The sequence below is a fragment of the Phocoena phocoena genome, chromosome 12 (assembly GCF_963924675.1).
Source record: "Phocoena phocoena chromosome 12, mPhoPho1.1, whole genome shotgun sequence".
NCBI classification, from domain to species: domain Eukaryota; kingdom Metazoa; phylum Chordata; class Mammalia; order Artiodactyla; family Phocoenidae; genus Phocoena; species Phocoena phocoena.
This window is the reverse complement of record NC_089230.1, coordinates 73532466-73548552: the sequence shown is the minus strand read 5'-3', so window position 1 is coordinate 73548552 and position 16087 is coordinate 73532466. Positions and strand designations below refer to the sequence as shown.

The window sequence follows — 16087 nt, the reverse complement described above, 5'->3', positions numbered from 1 at the left end:
AAAACTGGCAATACTCCAGATAGATGCTACTGCATCAGTCTGATCCCAAAGATGATGGGGAACAGAGTTGTAACTTACTCATGATGGACCTGTACATACTGTTAATGTAGTGTGGATTAAAAATAAATCTTTGGGTTGTAGGCCATTTAGATTTTGGAGTTGTTTGTTAACACAGCAAACCTAGCCCATACTAACTAATACACTATCCAGTTACCTAGAATCATTCCATAAAAAGCACAAAGTTTATTGTTCTAATAAGTACTTTGGAAAGTTGAGATTGAATACCATATATTTAGTCTGGCATTTTAAAAGAGATTCTGTAAAAACTTGTGCTGTATTGCTTTGGTCTCTGAAGTCATCATTTGCTGGAGAGCTAAAGGTAACAAGGTTTTAATACCCTTAGTTTGGGGTCAGAAACTTCACCTCAAAAGTATACATTCAAGCAGGGCTTTTCTCTTAACCTGCCAGTCAAAGAACACATGCTCATTTTTTGCCCTTCTTTATATCACAGGTTACATTATCCACATTTTAGGAAACAATGGTCCCCCAGTCACAAATACCTGGAGGTCATAAGATCTTCTGTCACTTAGAGACCCATGACCCCAGCTATGTCTCAGTCCTAGTGAACTTTAAAGCACCAGAAAGTTCATGTTTCTAAGCCCCATCTGAGAACATGGCATTCAAAGGCCCTGTGTGGGTAAATCACACCATCACAAGCGGGGGGGAGCACTGGTCTTAGATGCTTGCTCCTATATTTGACTAGAAGAAAGATCCGATTCAGACGGCTATCGTCCTGGGAAATGACTATCTTACTATACCAAATTATAATAAAATTCATTTCTAAAACTCAACAGTAAGACCTAGACAATGTCCTTTTACAATTTGTTTAGTGATTTTTTTAAACAAAATTAATAAAAAATAGGAAAAGCATGTAACCATGACTATATAACAAAGCAGTTAGAGTTCTTCCATGGAGAAGAATTTGTTTTTCTTTCAGTGGACTAGATGTTAATTCCCAAGGGAATCATTTGGAAATTTAAAACAGGAGGTAACAGATTGTCCCCACTGGCTCAGAGAGGTTATTTGGCTAATATAATCGTGTTAGTGACACTGGAATTTCACCCAGAAATAATAGCTCAGCTCTGCCAGGGATTGATGGGATTTTCTTTCATTCAAAAGGTCAGGCTAAGGTTTTTCTTAATTTCTGTAAAACAATATTTCTCAAACTGCACTCCTTGAAACAGCATTGTCCTGTAAGCTATTAATAAGAATTATGTGAGAGAGGGATGTTAATGAGTATTCTATGAGAAATTTTCAAATAAATTCGTGAAATGCTGAATACCATATCATCTCCTTGTTCCAAATGACATTAGCGTATTAAGACCCTGAAAAGTCTTGCAGGAAAGGAACGTGCTTAACGTCGTTTAACCAAGTGATTTACAAAATTATAGGGAACACCATAAAACATCCCTGGGAACTAATAATTCTCTGGATGTACTAAAAGATTAAATCTGTATAAGTACCACAGAATGGTCAGCAGGGTAGAGCCAATCCTCAAAACTGTCTCAGGTCCCTAGGGAATTCAGACTCTGTGTGACCAAAGACATACTAGTTGGAAGAGACACAGCTTGGAGCAAGTGTAGCCCACATGATATCAGGCATGAAATGGTAGAACAGAAATGCTCCTAAACTATTCCTGTGGCACTGCAAGTAGGGAGTTGTTGGTGTCACACAGGAAGTGTCATCGGGCTACCCAAGGGGTGGATCCATTTCCACTTCCACTGCAATATGCAAGTGGTTCCAACCAAGAGAGATTCACACCCTCTGTTACCACCCCTAACCCGCAGCCTCAACACCGTAGTATGTAGAATGCTAATCCAACAGGAAGAGCATAGTTGGAGAGCATGAGGATTAGAGATACAGACATCTACCGCATGCATCACAAAGCCATTCCTGGGGTTACCAGGCAGTCAACCATATGATATGTGATTAGCATTTGAGAGCCAGTGACCTCAACTGATTGCAATCTTCATCTCTGCTGGCTTCGGCTGTTCAGAACTGTCATGCTTCCTGTCCAGTATGCTACACGGGCTTCTGCTATGCTAAGTACAGATCTTTAAAGCTCTATCATCTCCTTGTGTCTTGAGACTTCAGCAGACTCTTCTGAAGTGAGAACACAAATATTTCCTCCAAGGAGCACTCTTACTGGCTGGAGAGGGACAGATTCAAGTGTGTGTAACAGCCTCTGTGTTATATGTGCAATCACAACTTCCTCAGACCCTGAGCATATCCAACATTTTTTCACAAAACCTGAATTCCATTGTCTTCCACACCCATTATCCACAAGACATGTCTGTAAATCTCTGAACTTCCCTGGAAGTCACAGTTCAAGACAGGTTGTTAATACTGTGGTTTTCCAGATTCTTTGGTCCCTATGTACGTCACTGGGTGCAAACAATTACTTGAGGGAATTACACATTTCACACATTACATTCAGTCCAGCTCAGTTCCAGACCATTTATAACTATGTACGTGATTTTCATTTCTGTGTATGGGTTTAGTTATTGTTAACAAAATTGTTATATGGAGATGCCAGGATAGGCTGACTACCTCCTTGGCCAATAGAGTCAAGAGTCTGAGTCACTTTGTAGAATGCTCTCCGGGCATGCTGAACATCACACCACACAACCACAGGTTTACTGTTTTCTTCCCGCCCTGGGGCATTCACACCCACACAGAAGTACTCTTTTTTAAGATTTTTTTTTTTGATGTGGACCATTTTTTAAGTCTTTATTGAATTTGTTAAAACATTGCTTCTGTTTTGGTTTTTTGACCGTGAGGCATGTAGGACCCCAGCACCCCGGCCAGGGATCGAACCTGCACCACCTGCATTGGAAGGCGAAGTCTTAACCACTGGACAGCCAGGAAAGTCCCCACACAGAAGTACTTTTAACTTTCAGGTCAAAAGACAGTATCAGTGAAGCCAATTGGCCCCCATAAGCTTTAGTACATTCCCATTTCAATTTTGCTACTCCCTTTCTCCTGTTTGCACAGGGAGTCCACCTTAACAAATCACCTTTTCCCACACAACACTAATTTTTTTCTACCCTCTTACAACCTGAAGATTTTCTCTCCTGACCACCTGAGCCTGAACTTTTCATCCCAGATCCCAAGTTCTCATTCACATGTGAAGTTACTGTCTTTGTTTAGGGGCTTCCTCCCCTTATCTGAGGCAATGGTCAGAATCTTTCACGGTTTCTGTTACTGAAAAGACCACCAGCCTTGCAGCTGAAAATTCTAACTGGAAGCAATAATGAATTTACAACACTTAGACCAAACTCTTGAAAAATAATTTAAATATAATTGATTGACTTTAAAAAAAAACTTTACAAATCATTACTAGATGATATCTTAATATTTTGGCTATAATATGTTGTTCCTAAAATCTTTTTCAAAATATTATTGTGACTAAATATAAGAGGGATTCATTAATGATTTTAATTATATTTTATTTGCACATTTAATAATATTTATTGTTTTAAACATATATTTTATTTATAATATTTTTAAATTATCCATAATTTTATCTATTTTTTATACATATTCAAACTATATTTAGTGCTATACTCTTTTTTAAGACAAAGAGCTTCACAAAACATAAATCTTTGATGTAAATTTCCTCACATAGCAACCTTATTAGCAACAACTATACATTTATTTATTTATTTTAACTCTACATTTGTGTTTTCTATTTTTTTTTAATTTTATTTATCTTTTTGGCTGCATGGGGTCTTCATTGCTGCACGCGGGCTTTCTCTAGTTGTGGTGAGCGGGGGCTACTCTTCGTTGCACTGTGTGGGCTTCTCATTGCGGTGGCTTCTCTTGTTGCAGAGCATGGGCTCTACGCACGTGGGCTTCAGTAGTTGTGGCTCGTGGGCTCAGTAGTTGTGGCACACAGGCTTAGTTGCTTCGCAGTTTGTGGGATCTTCCTGGACCAGGACCCGAACACGTGTCCCCTGCATTGGCAGGGGGACTCCTAATCACTGTGCCACCAGAGAAGTCCCTCAACAACTATACATTTAGATTCAATTTCTTTCACGTTCAAAACGACTTCCTCATACTAGGGCAAATCCATTTGGAAGTTATTACATCCCTAACACTGGAGTAGCATTTAGTGAGCCCAAAGAATAATGTTCTAGGCACTGGGAAATGGCTTAATAACTGTCATTCCTATGTGATGAAGAGGACCTCAAAAGGTAAAAACCTTCTATAGGTTAAAAAAAACCAACAACCCCCCCCCACCACCACCATTTCTAGTTATGGGGAAAGGATGACATACTCTTCCCTTAGGCACTGATACTGCCTCTCCCTGTGGAAGTGAGGTTAGCCATCTCTGATTTTCTTCAGGCCCCAAAGTCCTCCTCCAGCCTAAACTGCCAGACACATTGGAGAAGGGGAGAGGAAGCACGGAGAAATACTGGGACGTGAGTGGAGAACACACAAGAGTTGCTTCTTTTTTGAGCCAAGGCCAAGAAAAATAGCCATTGGGGGAGGGGAACAGCAGGTACATGATATTAGGAGAAGGTAGTCAGGGCGATTTTGAAATTATCTTAGTCCATTTAGGCTGTTATAACAAAAATACCATAGACTGGATGGTTTAAACAACAACATTTATGTCTCACCAGAGAAACGGCTGGCAAGTCATCAGCAGATGTGGTGTTCAGGAAGAGCCCACTTTTTTGGTTCATGGGCAGCCACCTTCTCATTGTGTCCTTACATGATGTAAGAGATGAGGGAACTGTGTGGAGTCTCTTTTATAAGGGCACTAATCTCATTCATGAGATTAACCTAATCACCTAATCACCTGCAAACTGGTGCAGCCAATTACAAAAACTAAAAATAGAGCTACCATATCATCCTGCAATCCCACTCCTGCGCATATACCCAGAGAAAAACATAGTATGAAAGGATACATGCACCCCAGTGTTCACTGCAGGCTGTTTACAATAGCCAAGAGATGGAAGCAACTTAAACGTCCTTCGATAGAAGAATGGATAAAGAAGATGCATATACAGTGGAATATTACTCAGCCATTAAAAAGAATGAAATAATGCCATATGCAGCAAAATGGGTGGACCTAGAGACTGTCATACTGAGTGAAGTAAGTCACACAGAGAAAGACAAACATTGTGTGATATTGCTTATATGCAGAATCTAAAAAAAATGATACAAATGAACTTATTTACAAAACAGAAACAGACTCACAGACTTAGAGAATGAACTTATGGCTACCAGAGGGGAAGTGTGGGAGGGAGGGATAGTTAGGGAGTTTGGGATTGACATGTACACACTGCTATATTTAAAGTAGACAACCAACAAGGACCTACTGCATAGCACAGGGAACTCTGCTCAATACTCTGTAATAACCTAATTGGGAAAAGAATTTGAAAAAGAATAGATACATGTATATGAATAACTGAATCACTTTGTTGTACTCCTGAAACTAACACAACGTTGTTAATCAACTGTACTCCAATATAAAATATAAAGTTAAAAAAAAACAAGGGCACTAATCTCATTCATGAGATTAACCTAATCACCTAAACACCTCATAACCTAATCACCTCCCAAAGGCCCCCTCACTTCCTAATACTGACACATTGCGGGGTAGGATTTCAACATATGAATTTTGGGGGAATGCAAACATTCAGTCCATAACAAGTATATTTAAAGAAATATAGTGTCATTATTTCAGGTACACACTCCCAGGAAGCAGAGCAAGGAACTATAATTACATAAAGTTTCTTAAGGGAATTGCTTTCAATAAAACCTGAGTGACTTATAGTTAATGAATCAATTATTTAAGGATAAATGGGTATTTCTGAAGTGTGTAAGGGTGCTTAAACTGTTTTGTTCTCCTCAAAATTTCAGCAACTGCCTACGGTTTTGTTTATACCATTTATTTTCGGAGTAAAACTTCCTTTACAGCTTCTCCCAGCGGTGGCCTCCACTCTCCCTGACATAGGCTCTACCACAACAAGGTGTCAACCATGAGCTTCACCTTGAGCCTCCAACTGCTCTGGCACCACGGCACTTTATCACTGAGTTCTGTTAAAACCTTGAGGCCTGTTGTCTTCCTTGGCCATGGCCCCAAACAGAAGCAACTCTTACCTTCTTTGTTCTCCACTCGTGTCCCAGTGTTTCTCTGTGCTTCCTATCCCCTCCCCACTGCTTCCCGCCTTCCCAAAGTTTTCCCCCGAAACAAGCTCTCCTCCATCCTTTCACTATTCACAGAAAGCATCTTCCATCTCTTTTTCCTGGCTTAAAAGCTTTCTCCCCTAAGATTGTTGCTCTCAAAGATTATCAGGCTTCAGGAGACCATTCTAACTCATTTCTTACTCACTTTACACCTGGAGGTTGGGAAATAGGGTTAGCATTTTCTTAAATCACTTATGCCACTTCCAGACCATTATTTTTTCCTATTTAATAATAATCCCTGCTGAGTTTAGGATGCTGCCATTTGGCTACACCACTTTGGCCCTTCCTCAGCTCTGTCAGTTCTGATCTCCATTCACTCCACCCTCTTCTGCACAGTTTATGGCTCTAATTCTTCCTCAACTCTCCAAGTATAGCCACCAGCCTGTGTGACTTCACATGGGTGACCATCCAGGGCCCTAGATTCTTGGTTCCTCAGAGTTCCATTGATGGGAGGCTCCGTCATTCCATCTACTCCTTCTCACGGCACACTGAGGACATCATCATGTCTCAGAATTGCTCCTCTTTTGAATTCTTACTCTATACTCTCTCTAACCTCCTGGCCCCCCTTCCTTTAATCCCACTATTAGCAGTTCAGAAACCTCAGCAAGATTTTTATCCCTCCAACATCATCTTCTTCCAAACTATCAGTTTTTAATGCTGTCTTGGGTCCCAGCACCCACGGTCTATCATTACGCCTTTACCCTCCTTTATATTATTCTTCATTATAATAGTTAAAATCGGAATCACACTAGTTATTTACTCATCTAGGACTCTTCCACTAGAATATAGCCTCCTTAAGGGCAGGGACTCTAGTTCACTGAGTCTAATAGGATGAACCACTAATGAAACTCACACATAGTATAGATTCACTAAATATTTGTAGAAGGAAGAAAAAAAAGGAGAGAAGAAAGGATACAGATATTTCTTCAATCTAGAGACTAAGATCCCCTTATTTAGTCCAACAAGTTTAAACCTGAAACAACTTTTCAGAAATGTGTATATTAAAATGACTCAGTAAATCTAAGAATATATTATTCAACATTAGAGGGTTGATTTAATCCTTACTGGTACATCTAATAAGATAATACTGGGCAGTCAATGATAAATGACTTAGAAGAATATTTAACAACATGAAAATTTACATATATATGGATAAGTATAAAAACCTATTACAGTACAGTATAGACTATAATCTCATGTTCATATAACAAAAAAAGACTAAAGAGAAAAATCTATGTGGCCTTGGATTTGGTGATGACTTTTTAGATACAGTACCAAAATCATGATTCATGAAAGAAAGCAGTCTGACCTTATTAAAAATTTTAAAATCCGCTCTGCCAAAGGCACTGTTAAGAAAACCAAAAGACAAGCCACAGAGAGGAAGAAAATATTTGCGAAATATTTTCACATGTCTGATAAAGGACTTACATCCAAACTATGAAAAGATCTCCTAAAACTCAACAATAAGAAAACAAACAACCCAATCAAAAAATGAGCAAGAAATCTGAACAGACACCTCACCAAAGACGGTATACGAATGGCAAATAAGCACATGTAACGATGCTCAACGTCAGTTGTCCTGAGGCGATGCAAATGAGAACAAGGATGAGATACCCCTACACAGCTGTTACAACGGCTAAAACCCAGAGAAACTAACCATCCCAATTACTGGTGAGGATGTGGAACAGCAAGGACGCTCATTAATCCCCGGTGAGAATGCAAAATGGTGCAGCCATTCGGAAGAGTTAGGCAGTTTCTTACAAGCCTAACAATCGCATTCCTGGGTGCGTAGTCACAAGATTTGAAAACGTATATCCACACAAAAACCTGCATGTGAATATTTACAGCAGCTTTAAAGTGAAAATCAGAAGCACTCAACTTGTCCTTCAATAGATAAATGGATAAACAAATTTTGGTATGATTCTCCAGTGACAAAAATGTGAAATATTCTTCAGTGAGGAAACGAAATGAGCTATCAAGCCATAATAAAATATACACGAATGTATCTTAAATGCATTCTGTTAAGTGAAAAAGTCAGTCCGAAAAGGCTACATACTATACGATCTCAATTATAACATTCTGAAAAAGACAAAACAATTCTAAAAAGAGCAGTTGTTGGCAGAGATTGGGGGGGTGGGGTTGGGTAAGAGGGTTGACAGGTGAAATAGAGAGGATTTTTAGGGCAGTGAAACTATTCTATATAAAATTATAATGGTGGATATATAATACCCCTGTCAAAACCCATTGAACTTTACAGCACAAAGAATGAACCTCAACTGATGCAAATTTCTTAAAAAATCACTTAGGAGAGCCTACAGATCCTAGCATGGAATGCAGAATGTGACAAAAGAATCTAATTGTGTTACAAATGTGTGAAACAATTACAGTGAAAGGAGTAGGGGGAGAGGTGTTGAGTAAGTAACTTTAGAAATGAGTGAGAACCATAAGACTATAGGCAAAAGAAACTGCACATAAATACTGTGGTCTAGTTAATAAAGTTGGTTCCCATATGAATACCAGTTAACAATTCTAATTCTTCTATACATGTATGCTAGAACTGAACCATTATGCCCTTGCTCTGTCAGCTGAAAGGGCCTAAAAGCAAGGACACCCCAGTAACAATGAGCACACCTAACACCCAGATCTTGCTTCCTAATACCATTCTCTAATAAAAGGACCAGGATTCCTTGGAGAAATGGCTGACTAGGACCAAGACCATGAAGATAACCCTACACCATCTTGCAGTACCAGAAAGTAAGGAAGTACTCAAACAAACAGAACCACTTACAATTAGGGGGTAATGTCAAAAGGCAAGGACACAGAGCCAACTGAAAGAGCTCCCAATAGTGAAAGCTGGAAAAATTTGTGCAAGAAAATAAATAAAGCAGAATTGGATTATAACCCAAAGTACAAAAAAGTATATTCATAGGTATATTCATATACTCAAAGTGTATTCATATGTTCACAATGATAAATAAATAAATAAAAATAAAGCCAGCTAGATAGATAGATGGATGAAGAGGAAACAAATCTCTCATGCAGAAGAATCTCAAATAATCCATATAGACACTCCATTCTCAAGGATGTGGACTTCCCTCTCCATAAGTCTGGGCTATGCATAGTGACTTCCTTCCAAAGAGGACAGGATGGCGAGAGGGAGAGAAAAGAGTCACTTTACAGGGGAGAAACCTGACAACTACTACTTCATCCAGGAGGTCAAGGTCAACATCAACGGTGATAAATCATGTGTATAGTTTGCATCCTTGGTACGATGGGATCAGAATGCATTTTACCTCCATGGTCTTCCTTTCGACAACCCATAATCCCAGTCTAATCATGAGAAAACATCATACAAATTCCTAGTTAAGGGATATTCTATAAAATGCCTGATCAATACTCCTCAAAACTGTCAAAGTCATCAAAAACAAGGAAAGTGTGGGGCTTCCCTGGTGTCGCAGTGGTTGAGAGTCCGCCTGCCGATGCTGGGGACGTGGGTTCGTGCCCCGGTCCGGGAGGATCCCACATGCTGCGGAGCGGCTGGGCCCGTGAGCCATGGCCGCTGAGCCTGCGCGTCCGGAGCCTGTGCTCCACAACGGGAGAGGCCACAGCAGTGAGAGGCCCGCGTACCGAAAAAAAAAAAAACAAGGAAAGTGTGAGAAAATGTCATAGCCAAGAAAGACCTAAGGAGACAGGATGACTAAATGTAATGTGGTCTCATGGATGGGATCCTGAAACAGAGAAAGGATACTGGGTAAAAACTAAGGAAGTCTGAATAAAATATATTACTTAATTAACAACATATAAATATTGGTTTATTAATTTTAACAAAGACACCATACTAATACAAGATGTTAATAATAGAGAAACTGGGTACAGGGTATATAGAAAACTCTATATTGTACTCTCCTGGAAACTCATCTGTAAACCTAATACTTTTTTAAATGTATATTTAAGAAGGAAGAAAAAAACTGCAAAGATAAGCCCTGAAACTTTATCAGTGACTGTGCTTTAGTTATGGAATGACAAATGGCTTTCTTTTTGGTTGTCTGTATTTTAAAAATAATACTATTGGATTTTGATTTTTAGCTCTTGAAGGCTTGACATTAGCCTAATAGGTTTAACATCTGGTCTCTTCTTCAGATACAGTTTGGGCGCTTGTTAAGCAAGTGACACCTGTTACTACCTCCAGGGAAGGAGTCCCAGAATGTCAACCCACTGCATGGTTTGCAGGCTGCATGGGCTGCAGGTTGCATGGGCTGCAGTTTGCATGGGTTGCATGGTTTGCAAGTTGCATGGTTATATGTGTTGCATGGTTTGCAGGTCGCATGGTTGCATGGGTTGCTGAGAAAAACATGACTCCCACAGACACTGGATGGAACAACACTCAGAGAACAGACAGAGCAAGATCAGCCTTGATAGCGAGTGTGGGTGCCCCATGGCCAGCGCACCTTGACCCACAGCTGACACAGGTCTGCACACACCCCTTCTGTGATAGAGGCAAAGGACCCCCTTCTCTCCCCACCAGGAACAAACACAGCAGTGGGGTTGTCCAGGTGCCATATGCACACACTTGAAGCAGAACAAAGAAATACACATCAAACCTAGAACAGGAAAAGAGATTCACAAATAAGGCAGTATGCTCAGCACAGGTGGTGAGGGCTCCAGGTAAGGAAACGTTCCAGGCCCGAGGCACGCTCTTATGCATCCCTGCGAGGTCAGCAGGCTGTGCGTGACTGCCCTTCCCCAAACCCCTCATTCATAGCAATATGCCCCGGACAGTGTAACTTCCTTTAGAAAAATGAAATAAACGAAATATAATGATCTCATAATGAGTGATAGAGGTAAGCCATTTTAAACATCAGGGGAATGCCGTGAGCCATTATTTTTAGAGAAACAATTATTTCTGCAAATTAAATTTTAGGAATCATGCCAGAAAGATAGCTGCAAAACTAATAACGCCTAGTAGAAGTAAAATCTCAAGCTCTTCAGAAAGACAATCCTCTACCTATGTTACAGAAGCCAGAGGGAGACCAACAGAGCAGAATTTCTTTCACAGAGGATGGCAGTGTGTCAGAGGGGATATGAGTAGACATCCGTCTTACCCTTGGTTGATAAAGGAATCCCTCTAAACTTGCCCTTCACATCTGCCTGAAGTGCCAGACCCCGGTGACAGCAAGTTTATTTGCCATCAACGTGGCTGGGTTTATTTCCAGATAGATTCCAAAGTCAAGTTACATAAATTGAGACTAAATTACTCTATGATGATTTGTTTGCTGTTTGTAAACAATCAGTGAAGAATAATTGTGAAGAATAAGTGTGAATAATTGAGGAGATGAATATTACTTATAAAATGTCTACTATCTGTTTGTTAAACTCTAGAAAGGCTCTATAGAGGCACAGAAGTTCAGAACATACATTCATATTCTACCCTGAGCAATTATTTAACTTTTCAGTGCCTCAGTTTCTTCATCTGTAAAATGGAGATATTTGTAGTCTCTATCTCTAGCTGCTGCAAGGGTTCCATTGAATTAATGCGTGCTAATTAATGCGTGCTAAAAAGTGCTTAGAATGGTATCTGGCATGTAGCTAGTTCTATATAAATGTTAGCTGTTAATTTAAGTACAGGCACTCAGTGGCTTTTGACCGTCTCCCTTTTACTCTTTCACGTTCAACTCAGATCTCCAAACCCAACATCATTTTGCCCACATCCCCTGTCACTCGCTTCTCCGTGGCCCAGCCATCTTCTGAGTTACATGTGAACAAAGCCTATTGATCCTTTCCTTTCTCACTCCTTTTGCTGTGGGAATTATTACATTCTTTAAGTCTCCCTTTGGTTATGGTTCTTGCATTTTTTTCCCCATTGCCATCACTAACACTGAAATCAATAGTCTATTAACCTGTTATTCTACTTCCCTCATCCACCCCAATCACTCATACCTCGATGCCAGGTTAAATTTTCTTTTTACCTTAATAACAACTTCGTTGAGATATAATTCACATTTCTTAAAGCTCACACTGTTGAAGTGTATTTCTCAATGGTTTTTAGTATATTCACAGACTTATGCAACTATCACCATTATCTAATGACAAAATGTTTTCATCAGCTCCCCCCAAACCCCATACCCATTAGCACTCACTCCTATTTTCCCCCAGTACAGCCACAGACAACTCCTAATCTGCTTTCTATCTCTATACACTTGCCTACTCACACATCCTCATCAACGCTTATTACCCATCTTTTAAATTACAGCCATTCTATAGAGGTATAGAGGTAACACTATAGGTATGGAGTGTTACAGTTTTGATTAATATTTCTCTAATGCCTAATTTCATGTGCTTTATTGACCACTTGTATATATTCCTTGTATGTAGTCTTTAGAGAAATGTCTATTCAATTTTTTGAAACTGGGTTATTTGACTTTTTATTGTTGAGTTGCAGGAGTTCATTACATATTCAGGATACAAGTCTCTTATCAGATAAATGTTTCACAAATATTTTCTCCCATTCTCTGGATTGTGTTTTCAAGTTCTTGATGCTGTCCTTTGAAACACAAAGGGTTTTCATTTTGATGCACTCCAATGTATCTGATTTTTCTTTTGTTGCTTATGCTTTTGGTGTCATATCTAAGAAACCACTGACTACCTAAGGTCATGAAGACTTACTCCTATGTTTTCTTCTTAGAGTTTTATAGCTTTACCTCTTACATTTGGGTCTATGGTCTGTTTTGAGTTAATTTTTGTGTAAGAAGTTAACACTCTAGCTTCATTCTTTTGCATGTAGATAGCCAGCTGTCCCAGCACCATTTGTTGAAAATATTATTCTTTCCCCATTTTGAGTTGTCTTGGTACCTTTGTTGAAAATCTGTTGACAATAAAGTTAAAGGTTTATCTCTGGACTTTCAATTGTATTCCATTGACCTGTTTCTCTTTATGCCAGTACCACACAGTCTTGATTACTGCAGCTGTGTGGTAAGTTTTGGAATCAGGAAGTATGAGTGAGTTCTCCAATTTTGTTCTTCTTTTTCAAGATTACTTTGGCTATTCTGGGTCCTTTGCCTTTCCATATGAATTTTAGGATCAGCTTGTCAATTTCCTTTTTCTTTTTTTTTTTTTTCTTTTTTGGCCATGCCAGGAGGCTTGCGGGATCTTAGTTCCCTGGCCAGGGATTGAACCTGGGCCCTCGGCAGTGAGAGCACAGAGTCCTAACCATTGGATCGCCAGGGAATTCCCAACTTGTCAATTTATGCAAAAAAAAAAAAAAAAAGCTAGGATTTTGACAGATTGTATTGAATCTGCAGGTCAGTTTTGAGAGTATTGCCATCTTAACACTGCATTTTCCAATTCATGAACATGGAATGTCTTTCCATTTGTTAGGTTTCTTTACTTTCCTCCAATAATGTTTTATAATTTTCAGAGTACAACTTTTACACTTCTTATGTTAAATTTATTCCTAAGTATTTTATTCTTTTTGATGCTATTACAAATGGAATTTTCTTAATTTCATTTTTGAATTGTCTCATTGCTAGAGTACAGAAATACAATTAAATTTTCTATATTGATCTTGTATCCTGAAACCTTCCTTAACTCATTTATTATTTCTAATAGTTTTAGGATTCTTTAGGAAAAAGGTCTACATACAAAAAAATCATGTTATCTTCAAATAAAGATAGCTTACTTCTTCCTTTCCAAGGAATACCTTTTATTTTTTTCTGGCCTAAGTGTCCTATCTAGACCCCCAGTACAATGTTGAATAGAAGTGGTAAGCACAGACATGCCTATTTTCTTCCTGATTTTAGGGAGGAAATCTCCAGACGTTCACCATTTAGTATAATGTTTGCTGTGGGTTTTTTATAGATGGGCTTTCATAGATGGATGTATTTGATATTTGGGAAGAGTGTGAATTTGGCAAGGAGGTAAGAAGGCAGACTATGGTAGGCAGGACTTTTCTGCTCTCATCTCCAGAACCTATTAACATGATGATGTTTCATTTCTGTGATTATGTTATGTTCTTTGGCATAATCTAGGCAGGCCTGAACTCATCACAAGCCCTTAAAATCATGGAGCTTTCTCCAGCCAAAAGCAAAAGAGTCAGAGAAATTTAAAACACGGGAAGAACTCAGTGTGCCATTGTTGGATTAAAGATGGAAATGGCCCCATGAGAAGGAATGCAAGCAGCATTTAGGAACAGAGAGCAGCCCCTTGCTGACAGCCAGCAAGGAAACAGGGAACCTCTGATCTACAGCCTCAAGGAACCCGATTCTGCCAACAATATGAATGCGTTTGGAAGCAGATTATCTCCCAGAGCCTCCAGATAAGAGCCCAGCCCAGCCCAGCCGACACCCTGACTTCAGCCTTGTGAGATCTTATACATAGGATGTAGTTGAACCCACCTAGACTTCTGATCCATAGAACTGTGTGCTCACGAGTGTGTGCTGCTTTTTTTTTTTTTTTTGGCGGTACGCGGGCCTCTCACTGTTGTGGCCTCTCCCGTTGCGGAGCAACAGGCTCCGGACGCGCAGGCTCAGCGGCCATGGCTCACGGGCCCAGCCGCTCCGTGGCATGTGGGATCTTCCCGGACCGGGGCACGAACCCGTGTCCCCTGCATCGGCAGGCGGACTCTCAACCACTGCGCCACCAGGGAAGCCCTGTGTGCTGCTTTAAGCTTTGAAATTTGCAGTCATTTGTTATGCAGCAATAGAAAACTAAGACAAGGACTGATAAGATTCATTCACTGCAGCAGAGGAGGTCAGGGTGTAGGCAGTGTGCTAGGCAGTGCCGCGGATCTGTCTCTTGCTTCAATAGTGTTTGGGTGAGACAGACCCACAGGGACATCCCCTGCTCCAGTCTCCGATCACCCTCCAACCTTTTTTCCAGTCGCAACCTTCAGAATCAGCCACTTAGCTACCCTTGGTCACCGGGACCAGCCAACACCACTTTTTGAGCTTAACTGCTTTCTACCGATCAACCACGAGTTTCCAGATTCGTCAGAATTATCCCACTGAGGTGGAGGCCACTGTCAACCCCCTGGCCGACACGCATCTGCGGGCCTCCTACACCTCTCTCTCTGTGAGCTTCTATTTCGACTGTGACAACGTGGCCCTGGAGGGCATGGGCCACTTCTTCCGTGAATTGGCCAAGGAGAAGTGCGACGGAGCCAAGCATCTCCTGAAAACACAAAACCAGCGTGGCGGCCGCGCCCTCTTCCAGAACGTGCGGAAGCCATCTCCAGATGAGTGGAGTAAAACCCAGGATGCTATGGAAGCTGCCATGCTCGTGGAGGAGAACATGAACCAGGCCCTTGTGGACCTGCGTGCTCTGGGTTCTGCCCGCGCAGACCCCACCTCTGTGACTTCCTGGAGAGCCTTGTCCTAGATGAGCAGGTGAAACTCATCAAGAAGATGGGTGACCACCTGACCAACCTCCAATTGCCGGCTTGTCCCCAGGCTGGGCTGGGTGGGTCTCTCTTGGAAAGGCTCACCCTCCAGCACGAGTAGGTGCCCCTGGAGCCCAGCGGCCTTTGAGGAGCCCCCCTCTGGCGTCGGGGTTTCTGCCTGAAGCCCCTCCCTGCATCCACTAGGCAGCTTTTTAACCGCCCTGGAGCTCTCTCCCAAGCCTTGGACCAAATGGAAACCATAAAGCTTTTTACAGAAAAAAAAAAAAAAAAGAGTGGGGTATAGTAAGTAATGCATTACGCTTGGAATACATTGGAGACACTTGGAAAAGCAAGCATTGCCGGCCAGGCGATTTCTCAGCCATGTGAAATCCTTCCTTTATTTGGAAAGTCTTGGACTTGGAACTGTCACTGGTGTTCCTATAGTCTGGCACCTCA

The 16087-nt window shown here is 40.7% G+C and overlaps 1 protein-coding gene across 1 annotated transcript; it reads left to right on the top strand.

Annotated features, from left to right (window-relative positions):
* The first annotated feature begins 9404 nt into the window (after positions 1 to 9404).
* On the top strand, positions 9405 to 15752 carry LOC136131902 (ferritin light chain-like). The gene is given in 6 exon segments (XM_065888657.1): positions 9405 to 9492; positions 10579 to 10682; positions 11936 to 12013; positions 13196 to 13227; positions 15231 to 15589; positions 15592 to 15752. Coding segments are annotated over 6 exon segments (822 nt in total).
* Positions 15753 to 16087: the final 335 nt, after the last annotated feature.